The 25,110-nt window shown below is 45.5% G+C and overlaps 1 protein-coding gene across 3 annotated transcripts; it reads left to right on the top strand.

Moving 5' to 3' along the window:
• Positions 1 to 48: 48 nt before the first annotated feature.
• Positions 49 to 25,110, top strand: MISP (mitotic spindle positioning). 3 transcript variants are annotated; one of them, XM_072601738.1, is made up of 5 exons: positions 49 to 1,822; positions 18,322 to 20,479; positions 21,948 to 22,084; positions 22,358 to 22,396; positions 24,493 to 25,110. In XM_072601738.1, exons 1-5 carry the CDS (start codon positions 1,769 to 1,771, stop codon positions 24,580 to 24,582), a joined length of 2,478 nt encoding a protein of 825 aa, XP_072457839.1. In that variant the 5' UTR covers positions 49 to 1,768; the 3' UTR covers positions 24,583 to 25,110. The 3 variants fall into 3 exon arrangements, with proteins under 3 accessions (XP_072457839.1, XP_072457840.1, XP_072457841.1); XM_072601739.1 differs by lacking the exon at positions 49 to 1,822 and adding an exon at positions 1,847 to 3,625; XM_072601740.1 differs by lacking the exon at positions 49 to 1,822 and adding an exon at positions 15,934 to 16,033.

Consider the following 25,110-nt stretch of genomic DNA (forward strand, 5'->3'; position numbering starts at 1 on the left):
AAGGAGGCAGCACCCCAGGCAGCTGGCTCCTGGGGCCCCATGCTGGTGGGTGTGTCCTGACCGGAGCCCTGGTGATAAAGTCATAAAATGAGGTGGCTGATGGCTATAGCTGCTGACGCAAGATCCATGTGGCTCTTTGGGCCACACTTAACATCTTCCTGGAGGCTTGCTCCAGGCCACTTCAGGGTCTCAGTTTTTCGAGTGGGAGCTGGGTACAAATGTGGGGCTCATAGAAGGACCCCAGTTTATTCCCAGTCTAGGAAGACTCACCCACAAGACAGGTGAGTTTAGACCTGAGCCATGAATTCCAACCCCTTTTCTCCCCTGTCCAAAGCAAAACTTTCACTTTTAGAAAGGTTGAGAATGGTGTCGAGGTTAAGACTTGAGGGCTTTGGGGGGTGGGGACTAGGGGGCAGGAGAGGAATAGGGTCTTCCCTGATTTTTCATTAACTAAACTATTCATCAATGTTATCTGGAGATTCCAGATGGGGAACGTGTCTCCCTGCGACTTTCCTGGTCCATCCATGGATATGATCTGGTTTCCAGATGGGGTCCTATCCTCATCTCTTTCCCCCAGCTCCTTCCTTATAGATGATCTGCCCAGGATACACTCTCACCTGGTTGCTGTGGGGAGACGAACACTTCAGTTCCTGTTTTGAAGAGGAAATGGGCCAGTAGAGTTACATAGGGAAGAAAGTGGGTGAGGGCCAGGCTGGTGGAGATCTGGGAGAAAACATTTCTGAGGATCCCCTTCTAAGCAGCAGCTTTTAAAGAAGGTGTCCTGGCCATGATGTGAGAAAAGACAGCTGAGGTCTTAATTAGACTTGATCTAGTGGAAGGGGAAAGGGAATTGTACAGAGATTTAGACTCAAAGGGCCTTCGATTTAGAGGTCCCAAGATGGGACCTTGGAGGTCAGCTAGCCTATACCCTTGGTTTAACATATGAGGAAGCAGGCCAAGAGTGGTGAGGTGGATGAATACCTGTTTGCAGAAGGACTGGACAAATTGGTCTATTTGGTTCCTTCTTGTTTTGGGAATCATGGCATCCATTTGGGAACTGGTTCCTTTATTCTGGGTCTCCCCAGACTGGCTATTCTTCCAATCCTAGGTCATTGGGATACTCTGCGTGAGATAAGGATCAAGGAGTCATGGTTTTATAGGATTGGGGGTGATGGGAAGGTGTTTGAGGAGGTAAAACTGGATGTAGGAAAGAGCCCCTTGGTAGGGGAAGTCAGGAGTCCTGGTGCAATAAAAATAATTGTGTAGTGCTTAGCACAATGCATGGCATACTGTAAGTGCTATGTAAATGTTAGCTATTGTATCCTAACTATATATATATTAATGTACAGATATTAATATATATTATATATATAATATTATGTTAGTGTGTCACACTTGTCTTACAACTTGCAGAGTGACCTTGGCCAAGTCACTTCTCAACACCTAAGTTTTCCTTATCTGTGGAATGAGGGTAACTGTACCTGCCCCCAAATCAGAAAGCAATGGAAACATTCATTTATGAAGAACCAGAATGGGGAAGGGGAGGGTTCCTGGAGGGCTGGTCCTGAAGAGTGCCTAAGGGGAGGGAAGTACTGCTTGTGTACCTCATCTCCTTCCCTCCTGGGGATGTGGTGAAAAGACAATGAAAGAAGGTATGTAAAATAGACCCTGGATTTTTCTTTGTCCCCTTCCTCCAGACTGATCTCTGGGCCCCGGGTGCCCACTGGCCCTGACCTGATCTAGACCAAGCCCAAGCCGTTTCCCCTCAATGTTGAGCTACCCCCATCCGTGGCAGGTGCTCAGCACCACAACCAAGATTCAGGTAGGAGCCCCACTGTTCCCCCGCCTTCCCCAACAACACCCTCCTCTCCACCAGCCACCAAATCACTATCATTTCTGCTGCCTGGATTCCTTGAGCCCTACACTCTCCAAGTCCAGACCTTGACTTTAGAAGTGGCATAGCCTGCCTCTGCTGACTAGTTACTGAGCGACTGTAGTCCCTTCTTCTCTTTGGACCCCCTCTATAAGGCAAGAATAATTATACCTCCCATGCCTCCTGTACAGAGTGGTTGTGAAAGTTAAGCTGGATGGCAAAGAACTATGGAAAGTGGAAGCAGCCAGACAGAGATGGGTCTGTTTGGTTTCTGGAAGGCAGACCAACCTTTGGTTCCCTTAGAGTACATAATGTCAGAGCTGGGAGGGCCCCTAGGACATAAAATGTCAGACCTGGAAAGGCCCTTGGAACACAGGGTGTCAGAGTCAGAAGGGCTCTTAGAACACAGAGTGTTAGAGCAGGGAGGGCCCTTAGAGCACAGTGTCAGAGTCAGAAGGGTGCTTAGAACACAGAGTGTCAGAGCTGGAAGGGCCTTTAGAACACAATGTCAGAGCTGGGAGGGCCCTTAGAACACAGTGTCAGAGCCAGAAGGGCCTTTAGAACAAAGAGTGTCAGAGCTAGGAGGGCCTTCAGAGCCTTATGAAATTCAGCTTCTGTATTTTAAAGGTGGGGAAGCTGAGGCTAGGAGAGAAACACTTAAAAGAATCCCAGCATGAGGGGGAGGCTGAGCCAGGAGTAAACCCTATCTATCTCCACATCTTCTTTGCCCCACCCCAATGTTGTCTTCCAGGTGTCTCCAAAGCCACTATCAGCTGTACCTGTCCTTCTCTCTGCTGGTCCAGGAGAGACCTACAAGAATCCAGATGACACAGAATCCACAGACAGAGGGTTAGGGAGAAGGTGGCTTTGAATGGGAAGGGAGGGAATCAGGTCCAGAGAAGTGGAAGCATGTCCCCTGGATGGGTAAGGTGGCTCTCTATAAGACAGGGCTTACAAAGAATTAGAGATATCCCAAAGTAGAACAGACTACCTCAGGTGGTAGTGAGTTCGACATCACCAGGGGTCTTCAAATAGAGGTTGCAAGGCCATTTGTCAGGGATTTTCATGGAAGTCTGGCGCAGGGATCTAGGTTGGATTCCATGGTTGAGGGTCCTCCTGGTGTGTGATTCTGGGACTCAGAAGCCCCTGGATTTTTGAGAGCTTTCAGGTCAGAGTGCCTTTGGAAAAATCCCTTCTTTTTAGGCCCTCCACTTCCTCATCTATAAAATCAGGACGTTGGACTATGCGATTTCTGAGGTTCTTTCCAGCTCAGAATCTGTGATCCCAACAATTTCCATGTACTATTCAGCCCCTGACAAGCTCTGAATAAAGCCTGTTCTGCAAGCCTGGAGGCAAGAGCGAGGATAAGATCACCTGGGGCCTATGGGGGCCAAGGGCTGACCCCACAGGGCCCCAGCTGCTGAAAAGCCTTGGCATTGGGCATTGTGCCCACCCCAGCGCTTGAATTCTGCCCACCTGAAGTCGGGGGGGAGATATCATCTTTCTAGCCCCTCCTGCCCAGCGGGACCTGGACTTTGTTTCAGGAGCCCCTGAGAGGGGCGGGGCAGGGGAACAGGGGAGCTAGGCTCTCAGGCCACACCTGCTCCCCTCCCTGGCAACCTGAGTAGCTGGGGTGGGGCCCAGGGAGGGTGATTGGGGCTAGGCCAAGCTGGGAGTGGTCATTTGGTCATTTCTGGCCAGGGACATTGAGCCAGCGGTACCTGAGGAGCAGAGGGACCCAGCTCAGGGTTGGTAAGTGAGTTTCTGAAAGGGAGGAGAGGACCCCTGGCATATTGGGGCTATGGAGAGATGGAGGGGGTGGGGTAATGATTGTTTCTGTGTGTGCCAGTGAGGGTGAGATTATATGATCGGTAGTAGTCCTTATGTGTTTCTGTGAGGGTATGTGTATGTGTACATCTCTGTGTACCTAAAGGGTTGGAGTTCATGATTGCTAAATGCCCTTTCCAGTTCTAAATTTCCTAATTCTGTGCATGGGTCTATGAATATGTTTGTGTTTAAGTCTGAACAGTGTTTCTGACTGTGAGTATAAATGTGTTTGTGTGGGGGAAGGTGTATTTGGAGAGTGTATCTGCGTAAACGTATGTCTGAGTATGAGATTGTATGGGAAGGGTGTAGAAGGAGACGGGACATTGTGTAAACAGGAGAGTTTGCATGGGATCATCCTTCTACGTGTAAGTGGGAGTACTTAAAATATAGTTTTAAGCTGAAAAGGACAGTAGGGATGGTCTAGTCCAACCTTTTTAATCTTACAGTTGAAGAAAAAGTCCCAGCACGGGAAAGGGGCTTATCCACAGAGGTAGTACGCACTAGATTCGAGACTAGGACCCAGGTCATCTGTTGCCAAATTTAGGGCTCTATCCACTGTACCATACTGTCCTGGCTGAGTGTCTCTAGGGATCAGGGCAGGATTTCCATGTCTCTCCTCTTCCTCTTCCCCTTCAGGCTGTCCTGTCTTAGCTCTGAGGCCAGAAACTCCCTATCCACTCTACATGAGGAGAAACTTCCCAACGGGGAGAAATATTTCAAAAGTGGAGCATGGTGCTTCAAGAAATGGGGGCCTCCTCACTGGTGGCCTTCAGGCAGACCCTTGTTTAGTGGCTACTTTCTAGAGGGAAAAAAACCTCATTCAGATACAGCTTGGCCCAGGAGGCCTCTTTAGATGGTAGGATTTGCTCTGCTAGGATACTGAATGTCTAGTCTGGAAAGGATGTTTAGAACATAAAATATCAGTGCTGAGACTATGACCTTAGAATACTGAATAGCAGAGCTGGGAGTATCTCTCAGGACACAGAACACGGAATGTCAGAACACTCAGTCAGAACAAAAAAATAAAAAACTGTTGAATGAGCCAGAAAGGACCCTAGACAAACAAGACCAAATATCACAACTTTTAAAAAAAAGTATCTAAACATGTTGAATGTTAGAACTGGAAAAACCTTAAAACTAGAAACACAGAATGTCAAAGCTGAAAGAGACCTTAGAAGTCATCTAGTAGGATTTGCCTATTTTAAGGTAAAGAAACCGAGGCTTCCCCTTTCACTGGGGACCAGAAGGGGCAGGGGGTTCTTGGAATTCCTCTTTGTCTTCTGGGCAGTGGCTTATCAGCATGGCCCAGCTGCTCCTAAATCCATACACATCCCCAGCATAGCCTTCATACCCTCTCCTGGCCTCAGTCTTCACTAGTAAACATACAAGCCTGTAGGTAGGATTCCTCCTTGGACCTAGTGAGCTGAGGCGAGGCAAGGCAGGGTTAGATGGTCTGTGAAATTTTGGTCAGATTTGTGACCTGGTGCTCACTCTGGTGGCTGAATGATGTCTCCTTAAATGCAAGGCCTTGTCCTTGGGAAACCAGGTTGGGGTTGCCAAGCTGTTGTAGGCTTTAGCAAAAGTTAAAGGCCACAGTGAGGGATCCAAAGTCTTGTGGCTAAGAGAGAGAGGAGAGAGAGAAAAGGAGAAAGAGAAGGAGGGAGGGAGAGAGAGAGATTCTGAGGGGCTTAGAGGCAAGACAGAATCAGGGTCAGCGCTAAGAGTTGTGGTCTGTGGTTGGGACTGAGGTCAGGGGTTAATGTGGTTAATCATTGGTTTTGGAGCTAAAAAGAAATGTACAGACTTTATGTATAGATATGGGGGAGGGGAATGAGAAGAAAAGCAAATGCTTGTTCCCTAAAAAAAATTAATTTTTTTTAAGTGGACATAGGGGCACCTAGGTGGTGCAGTAGATAGAGCACTGGCCTTAGAATCCGGAGGATCTGAGTTCAAATTTGGCCTTATCCACTTCTTAGCTGTGTGACTCTGGGCAAGTCACAACCCTGATTACCTCAAACAAACAAAAAACAATCCCCTCATTTCAGAGAGAAGAAAACTGAGATACATTGAGGTACAGGGACTTGTCCAAGGTCATACAAGTAGATTTAGAGTGAGAATTCAAATTAGGTCTTCTGACTTCAAATCCATTTTTTTCCTTTTCTCTCTTCTCTGTCCCCTTCCCCCGCAGTCTTCTTCTAATTCTTACAAATACAGCAACATATATTTTGTTGTTTGCTGTTCTTTCAAAGACACCTCAGCAGGAGTCAGTAGAAGGAAGTACTGGTACTGGAGGTGAGAGGCAATCAGGGTTAAGTGACTAGTATGTGTCTAAGGTCAGATTTGAACTAAGGTCCTCCTGACTCCAGGGGTGGTACTCTATCTACATCAGATGACCTCAGTTCAAATCTCAGCTTTGTCACTGACTAACTGTGCAATCGCAGACAAATTAACCTCTCTGGGCCTCATTCTTTACCTTGATAAGCCTTCCTCCAAGTTCCCTTTCAGCTCTCAATCTATAGCTTCCTGGAAGATGTAAAACTTAAACTGGCTTTGGGAGGAAAAGAGGTCCAGGACTGACCAGGAAAACAATAGAGGATGACTTCCAATGGGGCAGATATGAGATCCAAAGTCAGTGAGTTTCCAAGATGAGCCTTTGGGTGGATCTCCGGCATGTTTGTTTTCCTTGGTTCCAAGGTTCTGTCTTGGGAGCCAGGGGGAGAGGTGGAAGGGAGAGGCCATGGCTATATGAAGTTTCTGTGGGTGGTGGCACTTGTTGGCATCCAGGTCTGGCTTCCCAAGAGATCTTTGACCCTTCCTGGATGGTGGCCAGTTTCAAGAAAGAGATAACAAGTTTGAAATATGGCCCTTGGGCCATAAATACTTGTCAGACCTAGTTTCAGTAAGAGAGGAGTTAGGGTAACTAGGCCTTGACCTCACTATCTAAAAATTAGATCTTTCCAGAAAGGGGATGACCTGCCTTGACAGGTGGGTTCTCCTTCCTTGAAGGTCTTCAGACAAGTTGTGAAACTATTTGTTGGGTGGTTCTTTGAGGGTTTCTTTTGGCATTTAGGATTGGACTAAAGACTGCTAGGGACCCTTTCCAATTCTGGAATTCTGTAACTTGCTGAATATTCCTTCCCACTAGGAAGGTCAATGTTCCACTCAGATCCCTGAGGATAAGGGCCAAGTCTGATACATTTGTCTCCTGCTCAGTGTAAACTAGCCTAGGCAGGGGCCAAGTACAGAGCAGGCATTAGTCTATCAACATGCAATTGACAAGCATTTATTAAGGGACTACTATATGCCCCTCACTCTGCTAAAGTGCCAGGATGCAAAGGCAAACATGAAAGAGTCCCTGCCTTCAAGGAGCTTACTTGTAATGGAGGGAGATAACATGTATACAGTATTGTATATAAGTATATACAGCATAAAATATGTAACACATATATAATATATAACACACACCCACATATATAAAATGAATGCAAAGACATTTCAGGGGTTGGATGGCACCATTGGTAACTGGATGGGTACAGTGGATAGAGCACTGGGCCTGGAGTGAGGAAAACCTGAATTCAAATCCAACCCCAGCTACTTATTATTAACTGTGTGACTATGGACAGGTCATTTAAACTTATTTTCCTCAGTTTCCAAGGCTTGTTGTGGAGATCAAATGAGATAATTTTTGTAGAGGGCTTAGCATAGTACCTGGCATATAATAGACTCTTAATAAAGCTTATTCCCTTCCTTTCTCTTCCTTCCTTCTTCCTTCCTTCCTTCTCCCTCCTTTCTTTCCTATAGACTAGGAAAAGGTTTCACGTTGAGGGTGGGAGCTTGAACCAGGTCTTGAAGTAAAGTCAGAGATGCCAAGAGGAGGAGGAGAGGAGGAAGAGCCCTGGGGACAGCCCACCAAAGGCAGAGATAGGAGGTGTTGTCTTCATTCAGGGTTTCCTCACTATCAGTTTCTTTCTCAGTCTTAGTCTCAGAAATAGTCTGACTCATGTGGCAATTCTTTCCAGGACTTTTTTCCTTATTACTCACTCCTTGGACTCTATCTGCTCTATTGCGGACTTCCTTGGCTTCTGTAGGTGCTTCAACCCTTAACTTGACCCTGGGTGATGGGAAACTGGGTGCGGTTTTAGAAGAGCTTACTCAGAGCCAGAGTCTATGATGGAATTTGAAAAAGTCTTTATTGTTTTTTTAAGTGGCAGTCATCAGGACCCTACACAGATTCATTAAAAACAAGTCATAGTAAGCAAAGGGCAGCGAGGTGGTGCCATGGTGCACAGAGCACTGAACTCACCTTAGTGACTTCAAATTTGGCCTCAAAACTTCCTAGCTATGTGACCCTGGGCAAGTCACTTAACCCTGTTTGCCTCGGTTCCTCATCTGTAAAATGAGCTAGAGAAGGAAATAGCGAATCACTTTAGTATCTTTGCCAAGAAAGCTCCAAATGGGATCATGAAGAGTCAGACAAGACTGAACAACAACACAGTAAGCAAACCTTGTTTCCTTTTCCAAAGAAGGGGAAGGATATAAGCATTTATTAAAGGCCTGCTGTGTGCCATGAACTATAGTGCTTTATAGTAATAATTCTAATCTGGTCACTAATCTGATAGATATAATTGAGGTATTTGATGAACTCCCATGAGTAAAAGTGGAGAGATGTGTACTAGAAATTGACTTAGATGATGGCTTGGTGGATTTAGAACTATGGAGCTGGTTAGGCCCAAATTATTAATGGATCAGTATCAGCCTCATGGTATGTCTCTAGTGGAATGCCCTAAGGCTCTGGCTTCAGCCATGTACTAGTCAACATTTTTTGTCAATTAATTATATAAAGGTAAAAATGGCATACTTATCAAATTTGCAGAGACCAGAGGGATGGCTAATACAATTGGAAGACTCAGTCAGAATCCAAAAAAGTCTCAACAACTTAGGACGATGGGCCAAATCTAATACAATGGACTTTAATAGGAATAAATATGAAATCTTACCATTGGACTGAAAAAAATCACCTGTGGCTTTGGGTAAGCTGAAAATGAAAGAGGCGGATTTCTAACCCTAGCTCCATTGGACAGATGGAGAAATCGAGGCTAAGGTTACATGATGAGTTGGGCAAAGCTGAAATAGAATCTAGGCCTTTTGGCTTCTGGTCTGTCTCTCAGGATCTTCAAGTCTCCTGCTCCTGTTTGGGAAAGATGAACAGAGAAGGAAGGCAGTGACAATTGTGTGGGGATGCCAGGGATCTCCGAAGGTAGTCATTCATCCTTGGGAGGTAAAATGAGACCCAGGGAAGAGTTTCCCTTCCCAGTTCCACCACCTCAGTTCTTATTCCCTCTCTCCCAAGGGTAATATGAGAATTAAATGAGAGAGACAGACTGATGGACACAAGGAGGGAAGGAAGGTTTGAGAGAGGGAGGAGACTTTAAAAACTCAACCAGCTGTATAGATGTCAGTTTTAGTCATTCTTATCTCTACTTTCCTGCTTGAGGCTTCCATCTCCATCAATAAAACAGGGAGAGGAGGGAAGGGAGGACAGATTTCCACTTGTACCCTTTGTTGGCACAGATTGGTAGGCCTTGGAGAAAGACTGTAGTTGGAAAGTCATAATTAGGCTCTGGTCAAAACTAGGGATGAGGTGGCAGGGTGTAAATAAAGTAGGGTTTTAACATCATCCCACTTCCCTGACTCAAATAGGATAATGTCCTTGAGAGGCTCTGGGATAGGGCCAAGGCAAGATAAGATTCACAGATTCCACCATTCAAGGTGGAAAGGAACAAAAGTGGAAATGAAGAGAACTGGGTTCTAGTATTCTCTGTATGCCCTGGGTAAATAATTTCTCTTCTCTAAACCTATCTCAAGTTACTTCTGGAGTTTGGGGGTTTAGGTTTTCTTTCTTGTTTTGTAAATCAAGATTCAGACAAGCATTAGATATGTTATACCTTTAACTAGGGAAAGCTTAAGATTTAACCTGAGCCATCCAGGGATGGGAGCAGGGACAATGAAGGATAGATACCACCATGGATGATTACTAGAACCTCGTGAAAGAGTAGGAGAGATCAGTGATGACTGTCCAAGAGACTGCCTGACCTTGAATTTGGTCAACATCTAAAGGAGATAAGACCTATAAAGCACTTTGCAGCTCTGTAAATGCTAGCTGGTATTCTAACCTTATCACACTTCCTTTTTGATGTGAAGAATGTCAGCATCCTTAGTCACTTCCCTGCTTGGGTAGTTGTGTCTGATTGCCCCTTCCCAATGGGGAGGCATCATGGGATAGTAAAAAGGGCCCTGTCCTGGGATTCAGAGGACCTGACTTCAAATCTCCTTTCTGCTTCTTACTATTTCTTTGATTTTGAACAATTCATTTAACTTCCCTGGAACCCCCTGTGATCTTTCATTTATTAAAAAAGGGGAGGATTTATTCAATTAGATCAAGCTTTGACATTTGGGTTTATGTAAAATTCTGTGACTTCAAAAAATCTTGTCATTTCCCCAACTATAGTGGACAATAGAGTTCTACTACATTGTGTTTGAAGTTGTAACCTATATGTGAATTTCTATGAAATATATGGATTGAAACTCCAGTGATGGTCAAAATATTTCATTGATCTAAAGGGGGAAAAGATGTTTCCATGCCTTTGAATGTTACCAGATATTAGAGATCTTTTTAAAGCAGTGCAAAGTGTGTTGTTGTTTGTGAGTTTATATCCAAAATATAGTTTTGCCTTGATTTTTTACACTACTAAAAAATTTAGAATTGTAAAAAAAAAAAAAAACAAACCATTAAGGAGGGTGGCACCCACCCAAGGCTCTTGAAGGTCCCATGATACTGTTAATCCATTTCTGAAGTCCCTGGGGAATATCCAGTGATGCCCTGGCTAAACAGGAAGGGATGTTGGATCTCCAATGTGAACATGGTGGGGTTGGAAGAGGGGATATGTCTAGGGTCAGGGGCACAGGTAGTGGTAGCCTACCACTAGTGAGCCTTATGACTCTCAGAGAGGTGTCCCCCCCCAAATTAGAGATGCTTAAAAAAAAACCTGTCATCCTATACTCCTGTGTAAGAGTAACCTTAGTAATGCCTTTTCTCTCCTCAAATTGTACCCAGGAGATAATAGGGAGCTGCTGAGGGTTTCGGAGCAAAGCAGTAAGCCTGGGAGAACTAGATCTATGCATAAAAAAGGTTGTGGCACCATTATGAAGGTTAAATTGGAGTGCGGGACACACCCAACACCCAGGTTGGAGGTAATAAGGACCTGAGCTAGAGTGGTTATGGTGTCCATAGAAAGGAAAGGACGGATGGGAGATATTATGACGATGAAGTCAGTAAGACCTGGTCGCTGTCAGTCAGTCAGTAAATATTTTTTAAGCTGCTATCTTGTGCCAGGCTCAGTAAGAAGCCCTGAAGATACCTAGAATGGCAAAAGAGAAGCCCTGCCCTTGGGGAGCTGACAGTCTGAGGTGGGTGGGTGGGTGAGGATGGGAGAGGGGAAGGAGAGAGATGAACCCCAAGGTTATGAATATGGGAGGCTGACTGAATACCACCGTCAGGGCAAAGTCAGAAGGGGGAAGAGATGATGAGTTCTGTTCTAGACGTATTGACTTAGAGGTGCCTCCAGTACACCCAAGTGGAAATGACTCTTGGGGATCTGGAACAGCAGGGCCTCAGGCTTGGAAATGAGGTTAGGACGAGTGACTTCTATTTCAGAGTCATAGACCTAAGGGTAGATTGAAAAGGAAGAGACTCAGTGGTCGTCCTGTCTCCTCCAGTGGATTGCCCTTCCGTTGTCCCAGCTCTCCCACTAATAATCTTCAGTTTCTCTCTTTATGTTGCAAAATCTCAATGGGGCCTTCACCACAACAAGGAAATCTTTTTCTAACTCCCTAATGGATTCACTATCCCACTCACCACACACTGAATCGTTTCCAGATCCTTTCATTTCTTCTTAAAGCTCCCAGGGTAGCTCCCTTTCCCTCCCCTCTCTGCTGAAAACCTTGCCTCATATTTCACTGAGGGCATTTGCTGAGAGGTCCCTTCTCTCCCCTCTTAATCAGCTCAGGTCACTCAGGTGCCTTCCCCCCCACCCCGTTCTCCTTCAGCCCTGACTCTCCAGGAAAGTCAGCCCAGGCAAACTAGTTTCAATGCGTAAGTGACCTCACTTCATCCGATTTTCTCCAGCAGATTACCCCTTAAAATAACCTGGAGCCTGGAGTTAGGGAAACTCGAGTTCAAGGGTGGCCTCAGATACTAGCTCTGTGACTTTGGGTAAGTCACTTAACCCTTGCGTTCTCCTTTGTAAATGGGAATAATAACAGCACCTGTCCACTAGGGTGCTGAGAGGTCCAAATGAGGCAACAGTGTCTGGCACACAGTCAGTACTATATAAATGCTTCTCCCTTTCACCCTCCAAACATGTCCATGTCTCCCCAGTCTATAAAGAACCCTCCCTTGTTCTAGATATCCCAGTAGTTGTCTGGTATTTCTCCCCACTTTTGTGTCTAAACTCCTTGAAAAGCTCTACAGTAGCTCCTTTCCTCTCACTCTCTTAGCTCTATATAGTCTGACTTCTGAATTCGTCATTTGACTGAACCCATCATCAGTTGGTCTCTCTAAGGTTGTGAATGTTCTCTTAGTCACCAAGTCCAATGGCCTTTTCTCAGTTCTCACCCTTCCTGACCTCTCTGCAGCCTTGGATACTGTCCATCATCCTCTTTGACTTACTATTCTCTTCCCTCCTGGTTTTCCTATCCCTGCTTTCTCCTCTATCTGTATGCCTGCTCCTTCTTAGTCTTTTTTGCTGGATTTTCATCCGGCTCATTCTCACTAACTGTGGCTACTTCCAAGGCTCTATTTTGCGCCCTCTTCCCTTCTCCCTCTATAACTATTTTGCGTGATGCTCTCATCAGTTCTCATGGATTCAATTATCTTCCTTATGTGGATGATTCTCTGATCTGTTTCACCAGCTCTACCCTCCATTCTCAGGGCAGCTAGGTGTGTGGAGTCAGAAAGAACTGACTTCAAATTCAAACTCAAACACTTCCTAACTGTGTGACCTTGGGCAAGTCACTTAATCCTGTTTGCTTCAGTTTCTTCATCTTTAAAACAAGCTGGAGAAGGAAATGGCAAACCACGCCAGGATCTTTGCCAAGCAAACCCCAAATGGGGTCACGAAGAATTGGACACAGCTGAAAACGACTGAACAGCTTCTCTTCTGACCTGAAATCTAGCATCTCCAACTATCTCTCTACATCTTGAAGTGAATGTACTATAGCCAGTTTAAACTCAACATGTCCAAAACGGAATTCATTTTCTTTCTCTCCAAGTCTTCTCCTTTTCTTAACTTCTTAACCGCCATCCTCCCAGTCCCCCAATCTCACACCCTAAGTTTCCTCCTTCACTTCTCATTTTTCTCACTCTTCATGTCTTATCTGTTTGTTGTTAAGTCATCCATTTTACTTTCTCAAGATCACTAGTATATGCCTCTCTTTTCTGATCTGATGTAATAGATAGAATGCTGTGCCTGGACTTAGGAAGACCCGAGTTCAAATGTGACCTCAAACACTTACTGTGTGACCCTGAGCAAGTCACTTTACCCTGTTTGCCGCAGTTTCCTCATCTGTAAAATGAGCTGGAGAAGGAAATGGCAAATTATTCAGTATCTTTGCCAAGAAAACCCCAAATGGAGTTGGACGTGACCTAAATGACTAAACGCCAACAGCAAAAACATGTCTACCCTCGCTTGATTCTTTTATCCTTGCTATCATACTATATCTCTTCTGCCCCTTGTGGCGAAACACTTCAGAAAGTTTGTCTACGTAGGAGCCTCCTACTTTCCCTCCTTCTCACTGTCCTTCTTTTAACTTCCAACCTCATCACCACTGAAAGCGCTCCCTCCAAAGTTACTAATGCTCTTAGTTGCCAAATCCCGTGGTCTTTTCCCAGCCCTCATTCTCCTTGACCTCTGTAGCCTGTGACCCTGTGGATCACTCTCCTCTCTATGATTTTCTTTTCTTTCTAAGTTTTCAGGTCACACCTCTCTCCTCCCACCTCTCAGATTGCTCCTTCTCAGTTTTCTGTGCTGAATCCTCCTCAAGACCATAACCTTTAACTAGAGGTATCCTTCAGGCTTCTGTCCCAGACTCTCCTCTCCTTCTTACACAACACTTAAGGTGGTGATCTCATCAGCTCCCATGGATTTAATTACCATCACTAAGCTGGTGAGTCTCAAATCCACCTTTCCTGCCCCAATCCCTGCTTATGTCCAATTTCAAATCCTTACCTGCCTTTCAGGCATCTGGAACTGGATGTTCAGTAGGCCTCTCAAACTCAGCAGGTCCAAAACAGAACTCATCACCTTTCCCTCTAAGCCCTCCCCGGCCATCTATACCACAAGGCCCCCCTGCCTCCCAGCAGTCTTCCATATTACTGTAGAGAATAACACCATCTTCGGTCCCTCAGACTCATAATGTATGAGTCATCCTGGACTCCTCACTATCTCTCATCCCTCACATTCAAGCTGTTAACAAGACCTGTTGAGTTTGCCTTTGCAGCATCTCTCAAATATGTCCCCTTCTCTCCTCTAACACTGCCACTGCTCTAGTATAGACCCTCATATTTCACTCCTGGATTATTGCAACAGCTTCCATGTTGGGGAGCGGGCGTCCTACCTGCCTCAAGTCTCTTCATTCCTAACCATATGACTTTGGACAAGTCACTTAATCCTGTTTGCCTCAGTTTCTTCATCCTCCATCCATCCTCCATTCAACCAGTAAAGTGATTTTTCTAAAGTACAGTTTTGATCATATCATCACCCTACTCAGTAAACTCCAGTGACTCCCTGTTGCCTCCAGGAGCAAATACAAAATGTTCTACTTGGCATTCAAAGCCCTTCATGCTAGGGTGTACGAGCCCCTTCCTACCTTTCCAGTCTTCCTACACCTGACTCCCCAACACGTATCTTAGATCCACTGACCCTGGTTTCTTAGTTGTTCCATGATCTCTCCACTCTGGGCATTCTCTCTGCTGTCCTCCATGCCTGGAGTGCTCTCCCTCCTCCAATCCAGCTGCTGACCTCCCTGGCTTCCTTTAAGTCCTAACCAAAATCCCACCTTCTACAGAAAGCCTTCCCCAGCCCCTCTTAATTCCAGTAGATCTCCTGTGTTAATTATTTCCTATTTATCCTGGGTATAGATCACCTTGCTTTGTATATACTGGGTTTACCTGTTGTCTCCCCTATTAGGTTGTAATGAGGGAGAGGGCAGGGATGGTCTTTTACTTCTTTTTATATCCTCAGCACTTAGCACGGGGCTTGATTAACAAATGTTTACTTATTGATTAATTCATGACCTATAAAAAAGTTTGAGAGGGCAATTCATCATTTTATTAATTATGACTAGCAAATAATTAATAAAAATATGTAGTGGCTTAAATAAAAAGATGGCTTTCTCTTGTAAACCAGAAATGAATCATAGAGGTTTCTCCTTGCCTATAACGCCCTTGGAAGGGTTGGTGTTCCTGACAGGCAGCAATCACTCTGATTGGTTAACACTTAATGAGAGAATGAATATTACAATGAGAGGTGGGCCTGTTCTGATGACTCAGACCATGTGTCTCTTGCTCCCAGACCGCCCCCCATCTAGACAATCTAAGGCAATCTAGACAAAGGGATCTAACCCCACCACAGCCCTCACAGCCCCAGCTTGCCTCAATAGAACACAATGGGACAGAATTTACCTAGACTGGATTCTTTTAGCTCTTTCTACCTGGCTTCCCTAGTTGGGTGAAGTCTCCAACAAGATATAGGAGAATGTTAAATCCAATCTCGCCATCAGCCTTGTTCTTCAGATGCTGGTTGAATAACCTACGGAAGGGTCAGTTTCTGAATGAGAAAATAAAAAAGGAAAAATCTTAATCTCAATTAATAATTGGTTATTGATAAGAGAGAAATAATCATTTCTTTCAAACTGATTGATAAATGCTTGTTGGGGCAAAGGGTAGCTTAGTGGTAGAGCACTGGACTGGGACTCAGGAAGATATGAGTTCAAATCCTACCTCAGACATTTACTAGCTGTGTCACCCTGGGCAAGTCAATTAACCTCCCAGCCTCAATTTCCTCATATGTAAATGGGACTGCTAATACCATCTACCTCTCAGACTTGTTATAAGGATTAGATGAGATCCTGTTTATAAAATGCTTGTAAACATTCCAGGGCTACAGAAATACTGGCAGTTATTATTGTTGCCTGGAAGTGTGATAAGGATGTGATAAATACGAAACAGAAGAATTGATAAGCAGAAGTCGGGATCCAGTCATGAATCTGGAGTAGGTCAGTTCAAAGTCATTTTGTGTTTTCTCCAACAGTTTTGAAGTAGGAGCAGAGAAAGTGGATTGTGGGTTACCGAGGTATGAGGATTCACAGGGTGGTGATGGGTGGAAGTGGGGGTGGAGAAAGGTCACTGGAGTCCAAGAGGTTGAGTCATTGAGAAGTGGAGGGGTCAGAGGGGTCAATAATATGAATATTGAAATCCCTGGGGAGAGGAGTCTTGGAATGGGGTAGAGATCACGAATTAGAAGATGTTGGACTCATTGAAGATGTTGGGGGAAGGAACTAGAAGAGCTCCTTCTGTGGCTGCAACAAAGCTTCCTTTATTCAAAGCATTCATTAATATGTGCACTGTGCTAGTCACTGGTATACAAATGCAAAACCAAAACCATCCTTGCCCTCTTATTCTAATGAGGAAAAACCAGATGGACACAGTTACATATAACCAAAACGTATTCAAAGTAGTGTCTAAGAGAGAGAGAGAAGGACACTAGCTATGGAGGGATCCAGCTATACTTCTTGTAGGAAAGGACAGGAGCTCACCTTGAAGGGAGTGAGGAGATTCTATGAGGTGGAGGGAGAGCATTCCAGGCATGGAGGAAACCTGGGAAAAGGCGTTGAGGTGGAAGCTGGGAGAGGGAATGTGATATATGATGAACAACATTTGGATGAACCTTACAGCTACTGAGGAAAGGTATGAATATGAATAAATGAAAGAAAAAGCTTTGTTAAGTGCATTGTGCTAAGTGCTGGAGATGCTAGTACTAAAGGGATGACAGTTCTTGACCTCAGGGAGCTTACATTTCTATTGAGAGAAGAACCCCTCACCTAGAGGACCAGGGAGTGACTTTTTGTTTGGGAGAGTTACTGCATGGTGAGAGGAACCATAGTACATTAACACACTCTTCTGTACAGCAATGGTGAGACTGATTTAATTATGACTCCAGAAATAGAAAGGTGAGGGGGAGGAGCATTGACCAGACAATTGGCAGAAAGATGAGAAGATGGCCAGGGAGTAAAGCACTGCAAACTTGAGGACAGGGACTGTCTTTTGCCTTTTTTTTTTTATTTTGTATCCCCAGGGCTTAGCAATGGGCCTGGACATGTGTGTGTGGGTGTGTATGTGTATGTATATGTGTGTGTGCATATGTATACGTATATATATATATGTGTGTGTGTGTGTATATATATATATATATATATAGAGAGAGAGAGAGAGAGAGAGAGAGAGAGAGAGAGAGAGAAAGAGAGAGAGAGAGAGAAATGCTTGTTGATGCGACTTGGCTGGAGCCTCCCTAGATGTGGGGGAATCATGTGAGTGATAAGCCTGGAAAGGTGGCCCACAGTCAGATAGTGAAGGGCTTTCAAAGTCAGACAGAGGCTGGCATTTGTTATCTGGTCACAGTGAACAAAGGAGAACCAGTAGATGTTCTGGAGGCAATGAAAATAAATGAGGAGGTTTGATCACAATGGATTGAATGGATCTAAAAAGTGGGAAGGTGCCTGAGGAATGATGGTAGAGAGAACTTCTGGAGGCAGCAGGGTCAAAGGAGGGGTGAGTCTGCCCAGCCTCCTAGTGTTCTGAGTCAGGCATAGGTGTGGCTACCATTGGGGGATGTGTCCTCAGAATGAAATCACGGAAGTTTGAGTGAAAAGCAAGGAGAGAAGGAATGTAGTTTAGATAGAAGATGGAGAAGTATGTCTGAGGAATAGTGCAGGGGTTCCAAAGAACATACCAAAATGGTATAGATAATGAGTGAGCCAGGTTAGAGTCAGAATGAGGAGATGAAGGGCTCATTCAAAAAAAGGATGAGAATTCCTGCTATGGTGGTAAGGACAGGACCTTTAAACCTTGGCATTGAGATCAGATGACTGGATTAGTGTGCTAAGGGTCTGGCAACTCTGACATCCAGTGTTCTAAGGGCCCTCCCAGCTCTGACACTCTGTGTCCTAAGAGCCCTCCCAGCTCTGACACTCTGTGTTCTAAGGGCCCTCCCAGCTCTGACATTTTATGTCCTAAGGGCCCTCCCAGCTCTGACCTCCTGTGTTCTAAAGACCCACTTAACTTTGACTTTTTCCATTCTAAGGTCCCTCCCAACTCTGACATTCTAGGTCCTAAGATATTTTCAAGTCTAATATAAAATATAAACTCATCTGTATTCTGCATACAGAGTTGCCCTTGCAACTCTAGCATTTTGTAGTTCTGTGAATAGGGTGGATGTCTTAAGAAGGCACAAATGACCCCTTATGTTATGTTCCTACAAATCTCTCCTTTTCCTCTGGTCCCACAGAGCGCTCAGAGCTGCCCCTCCCTTCTAGACGGAGAGAGTCCGTGGACTGCCCTAGAATCAAGCCTTGCAAAGGGTCCAGGGCCTTGGGAGGAGCTGATAGACACAGAAACTCCCAACAAGATGGACCGAGTGACCAGGTACCCCATCTTAAGCATTCCCCACTCATCCAAGGTCAGTGACCTGCCAACTGACCTGGAAAGTCATTATACCTATGACATTGTTCACGTGGAGTCAGTGTCTCCAAGCTGGGACAAGAACATCAATGAAATGGATTCAGGTGGCCAAAGCTTCAGGTTTAGCCCAGAGGAGACCTCGGGCCTGCGAATGGTGACTGTCACTCGGGAAACTGTCCCCATGCCCCACCTGGTCAAGGAGACATATCATGTCCTGACAGAGAACTACAATGCCAACCAGTGGACCCCTGCTTGGGACTCAAAGTCCCAGTTAGAGGTGATGAAGACAGGACCCACCTACACCTTTCGAACTTACCCAGAGGAGCGGCACCCTGGGAAGTTGTACTCTGGGGAGGAAGAGGAGGAGGAACAGCAAATGTACCGCCTGGGTCCTGGTGAAAATGTCTTTCCAAAGAGGAGGAAGGATTTCGAACGGGAGCGAGAGGCAGTCATCCGGGACCAGGTGGTAAAGAGGAGCACTGCACTGGCCACTCGTTGGAGCTCCCAAGAAGAGCTGGACAAAATCTACTCTGGCCAGGAGCTCTTCCCCACCTCAGCCTCTCACTCTGAGAATGTCATAGATACGGAGCAGATTAACTTCTTGGCTGCTCGGAAGCAGTTCATGAATTTGGAGAAGTTGACCTCAAACTCCCAACCCCCTCAGAAGCCCATGGGAAGAACCATACAGAGGATGGGGGCATCACCTGAAGCAGGCAAGGCCAATGTTGACCAAAATGCCAAATCTTATTGGTCTGGTAGGGTTGACCTGACCAATGGTTATACTGTTCCCATCAAGGCTCAGGGAAAGGACAGTGCTGAGGGAGCTAGGCCTGGCCCAGGTGCTTTGGCTCTGGGCTCTGAGGAGGTGTCACCAGAATTAGTTCTCCCTCATGAGAGATCAAAAGAGACACCCATTGAGAGAGAGATCAGGCGGGCTCAGGAGCGGGAGGACGATCTTCGGCAGCAGCGGGGCCTGCAGCAATCAGGCAGCAGGGATGAGCTGGTGGAGGTCCCAGCCAGGCCTCTGTTGTCCAAGGTAAACCTGGCCATCACTCCCACACCCAAGAAAGGGAAAGAGACAGGGAGGCCATCATCCTTATACATTCGGAGAGAGATAGCCCTGGACACAAAGCGTGAGGAAGACTACCGCCGGCAAGCTGAACTCTCCAAGCCCACCAATCATGCCAGTAGAATCTCCACCCCAAGTCAGCTGGCCAAAGACTCAGAGGTCCCCAAAGAAGCCCTCAAGATAAGACGAGTACAGAGCTCTGACTCCATTTTAAGTCTGACTTCTGACACCCACCCAGTGAAGGCTACCCTGGAAGGAAGGAAGATTAGTCGCATTCCATTGGAGGCCTATCAGCCTTACTTGACCCCAGATAGCACTAAGAAGGAATTCTCATCTTACTCTTCCTACAAACCATCTTCCTCACTGGGCTCTGGTGGCCACACTATGGGCTCCAGGAGGGAGGAAAGTGTGGTCACACCTCCACTCTCCTCACAAAAGACATCTTGGGTAAGAGAACAGATCAGAGAACAGCCACATAAGTCACAAGCCTCCACCATTCAAAGGCAGGAGCCATGGAGGTCACCACGGCAAGAGTCCACTCAAAAGACCTGGGATGTTCAGGAGCAGGGTGTTGGCAATGCTAGCCAGGGAATAGTTCCTCGGAACTACTTCCATCTACAGCCCATGAAGGTCAAGATCACCTCCCCTGCATCAGAGGAGGCAAGTGCTCCACAGCAGCAACGTGTCTGGGAGCCCAAGGGCCATATTGAAGAGGTGGCCATCCCCACCAAGCCCCTAAGGTCCCAGTCCTCTAACCTGCTGGAGGTGGAGATCCAGAGTGTCCTGCAAAGGGAAAGGGAACTGGAGGAAGAGAGGAGGAATGCCTTGTTCCCAGAAGTCTTCTCCCCTGCTACCGAGCTGGACCAGCACTTTGAATGGGAAGGTCCAGACTCCAGGCACTCATCTATGGCTTCAGGTGAGAAGCAGGACTTGTTCCCAGTGAAACCTTGGGCCTTATCTCCCAGGCCTGAGTCTTCCTCTTTCCTCCCTGCCTTGCTCCTTATCAGGAACTCCCTTTTCCCTCTAATTTTTCACACTGGTGTCTGCCTTTCCACTGCATTTCAAGCTTCCCCCAGTTTCCTGTTTCTTTCACATTCTCTGTTTTCCTGAGTTCTGTGAGTTTCCAGCTCACTTTTCATTGTTTTCTCTCAACTCCAAACACATAGAGCTCCCTGAGCTAGGCCACTTTAGTCTTGTAACATCCTTGTTCTTAGACTTGGAAAGGGAGATGTATGGGCTTAGTGTGCATGTGTGTGCCCATAGAAACCAGTGTGGGAGGAAGCAGCATCCCTGGCTTCTGTTAGAGGCCCTCTCATGTATACGCTACAGGTAAGGTCCTGCTTCTCTCTCTACTCTACATCCCTTCAGAAAAATTAGCCTTTCCTAGGACTGTTGGTGAGCTTGTCTGAGCCCAGATAGGCAGCTGCTTCTCTGCTCCTTTCTTCCCTCCCCTCTGTAAAACCAGTTTCTCTTAAGACTGTGTGGGAGTAAAGCGGTAAGACCCACTTTGGGTTGGTCTTTGGGAAGCTAGGTGGCACAGTGGATAGAGTACCAGGCTGGAAGTCAGGAAGATGAATCTTCCTGAGTTCAAATCCAACCTCAGACACTAATTACCTGTGTGACCCAGGGCTCACTTAAGCCTATTTTTCTCAGTTTACTCATCTGTAAAATGAACTGGAGAAGGAAATGGCAAGCCACTGCAGTATCTTTGTCAAGAAAACCCCAAATGGTGGTCAGGAAGAGTCAGACAGGACTGAACAACAAGTAACGTGGGTCAGGATGCAGTTAGATTGCACAGTAGATAAAGCACTGGACCTAGAGTCAGGAAGATCTAAGTTCGGATGGGACCTTACCAACTTTGTGGCCCTGGGTAAGTCACTTAATTTTTGTCTGCCTCAGTTTCCCCAACTGTAATATGGGGATAATACTAGCACCTGCCTCAAAGAGTTGTTATGAGGATTAAAGGAGATAATATCTGTAGATTGTTTAACACAGTGCCTAACAGTAACTTAATAAATACTTTCTTCTTTCCTCTCTCCCTTCTTCCCTCCTTCCTTCCTTCTTTTCTTGGAATAGTCTCAAAGGCAGGAAGCTGCCCTTGCTTCTCAGAGTCTACTTGCTAAATGTGAGACTCTAGGCAAATCACTTCCCTTCTCCTTGTCTCAGTTTCCTCGTCTGTCAGATGGAGATAATACACCACTGAGTTGTTAGAAAAGAGAAGTTTAGTAAACCTTAAGATACTACAGAAAGGGGAATTAGTGTTATTATTTTGGCCTTATTCCCAGGAGAGCAATTTGAGAGAGGTGTAGGGGGAAAGGTAGAAATCTGCTTACAGTACTTTGAGATCTTGGCTAATATCAATTTCTCTTTCGTGTCTGCTGCAGGTATCACAGGAAGCTATTCTGTGTCTGAAACACCCACCTTCTCCCCTGTCCGCTTCCACTCAGGCTTGGTGTGGAAGGTGACAGATCAGACACCCAGACGAGAAGATGTGCCCTGGAAGAGGAGGAAGGATGTAGGGGTAAGTTGTAAGCAAGGAGAGGCTTTTTCCTGCTTTACTTATCTAGCCTGAGAATTGCCTCTGGGGTGTGACCACACAGCTTCTTTCTCAGATTGTCAGCATCTGTGGGGAAAGGATTTGGGAGGATAAAGCTCAGAACTAGTATTTCTTGCTGACCTGCTACGTGGCCATCCATCTGGGAATGACTCTAGGGAGAGAAGAGGAAACCAAGAGCCCCCTGGGGGGTGAGGGACATCTCACTGGGCCTGAAATCTCTGTTTGTCTTCCCTACAGTATGCAGGCCTTGACACCTCTGATGCTGTCAACACAGAGGTAAGTCTCCCTCTTCACTGGTGCAGTACCTAGGCTATACCAGAAGGGAACAGAGACCAGGGTGCTACCTTGGGTTGGAGTACCAAGATTCGTCTTCCATCTTCCCTTTGACTTTAAGGACAGCTCCTCTAGGGATGGGCCTTTGCCCCTTCCATTCCTCCAATCAATCTCTCTCTCAGCTATCGGGGGGCTAGAGTTACAGACAATCACCATATTTAGAAACAGAAGGGATTAAAAATGATTAAATCCAATTTACAAAAAAGAGAGAGACCCATGGAGAGAGAAAGCACCTTGCTCAAAGTCACCTAGCTAGTAAGTAGTGGAACCAGGATTAGATCTTCTCAGCTCTAAATCTAGTACTTTCCCTACTACATCAACATTGTAGAAGCAGTAAGAGGTCCAGTTCTCCCTGTCTGAGGACTGATCAGGCCACAGACTGAAGCAGATAGCCTGGAATGAAGGAAGGAGCCCTGAGCTGGGAACCAGGACACTAGCATTTAAATATCAGCTCCTAAGTCACTGTGCAATAATCAATACATTTCTGGTCCTCTTTGATATGTGGAACAGAATCAATCCAGGATTGCAGATAGACACAGAAACCCCTGACTCAGAAATCTTGGCTCCTTCTGTCCAGTCTCTTCCCTTCCCTGACTTGTGGAGAACTTTATATTTTTTGCTCTTATTATTTCTTTAGCCTGAGATCTTGAGGTAATACAGTCCTTGCATTCAACAGGCACCTAATAAATGTTCGCTAAGGTAGTATAGGATATTGTAGAAAGAATGCAGATCTCCGAATCAAGAGATCTGGGTTACTAATACTAACTGACTGTGTGACCTGGGGGCAGGTCACTTGCTGTCATGAGCCAGTTAGGTGTTGCATTGGATAGAGGGCTGGGCATGGGGTCAGGAAGACCTGGGTTCAGATCAGAACTCATACATTCACTAGCTGTGTGACCCCTGGGCAAGTCACTTGACCTCAGTTTGTCTCAGTTTCCTCAACTGTAAAATGGAAAAAATAACAGCGTCTACTTCACGGAGTTGTTGTAAGGCTCAAATGAGATAATATTTTTAAAGCATGTATATAGTGCCTGGTGCATAAGTAAGTGCTCTATGAATACTTGTTCCTTTTCCTTGATCCTTCTCCTATTCCTAGGACTCAGTTCATTCATTTGTAAAATAGGAAGGATAATTACCTATCTGAATGAAATCTAGAAATGGGAGTTAGTGTTGTTAATGAACTGAAAACTTCTAGATATAAAGAAAATTGGAAGATTTGAGCTAACATGTCTTTGGAGTCAGGGAGACCCAGGTTCAATTCTGACTTCAGATACTTGCCATCTTATGTGACCCTGGGTAAGTCTTCTCTGTCCCTCACTTTCCTCATATGTCAAATGAGGGGATTCGACTCTATTTGCCTTGGGGTCCCATCCAGCTCTAAACCTGATTTTATGAGTTCTTAAATATATATTTTATTGAGGCTTAGAGGGAAGAAATAAATTGTCTCATGCTGTACAAAGTATTAAGGGCAGCTAGGTGGTATAGTGGATAGAGCATCAGTGCAGGAGTCAGGAGGACCTGAGTTCAAACCACTTGACACTTGACACTTACTAGCTGTGTGACCTTGGGCAAGTCACTTAACCCCAATTGCCTCCTCCTGGGTCATCTCCAGTCATCCTGATGAATATCTGGTCACTAGATTCAGATGGCTCTGGAGGAGAAGTGAGGCTGGTGATCTGCAAACAAAAGTCAAGTGTAAGTCATGTCATTATTTCTCTGATGGCATAGTCTTCTTCAGCAATGAAGGACGAACACACACACACACACACACACACACACACACACACACACACACACAGTATTAAGTGGTGAACCAGGATTTGAATACAGGTCTTCTGACTCAAAATTCAGTACTTTTTCTGAGATATTACACAGTCACTGAAATGGGAATCCAGGCCATCATTCCTTCAACAAACATTCATTAAGTGCCTATTCTGTGCCAGGCTCTGTGCTAGGCAGGGGATTTCCTTCTTCCCCCCCTCCCCTAGTCCAAATGCTAACCTTCCCCTTCTCACTGACTCTGCTTTCCTCTCTTGTAGATTGTGGAAGCCACAAAGGTGACTCGACATAAGAACACAAAGGCGGCTCTCTGGGAAGCCAGGATATATGCCAGTGAGGATGAAGACTAAACCCCCAAATCTAGGCCAGGCACATGCCAAGTAATAGTATAGAACGAGGGAGGGGGAAGAATGGAGCTAAGGCCTTCTCTCCTCACCTGACTATCCCTCTCTGTCCTAAAACAAGGCCCTGTCATCAGTAGGTGACTGATGATCGGAGAAGAAGAAGGCATGTAAAGATTTTCCTCTTCAGAGACTTGTTTTTATATAATCAAAGAAGCTAAAATCAGGTGCTGATCATATGGAAATGTATTTTGCATGACTGCACATGTATAATCTATATCAAATTGCCTGCCTTCTCATGGGGGGAGAGGCGGGGAACTCAGAATTTTAAAAAAATGATTGTTAACTAACTGTACATGTGTAATCTGTATCAAAATACTTGCCTTCTCAAGGAGGGGGGAGGGGAGGGAATCTGGAGCTTAAACATTATAAAAAGTGAATGTTAAAAATTGTTTTTACATGGAATTGAGAAAAAATAAAAATTCTTTAAAAATGAATGTTAAAAATTTTTTAAATAAAGAATGTTAAAAATTGTTA

The sequence above is a fragment of the Notamacropus eugenii genome, chromosome 4 (genome assembly GCF_028372415.1).
Source record: "Notamacropus eugenii isolate mMacEug1 chromosome 4, mMacEug1.pri_v2, whole genome shotgun sequence".
In the NCBI taxonomy this organism is placed as follows: Eukaryota; Metazoa; Chordata; class Mammalia; order Diprotodontia; family Macropodidae; genus Notamacropus; species Notamacropus eugenii.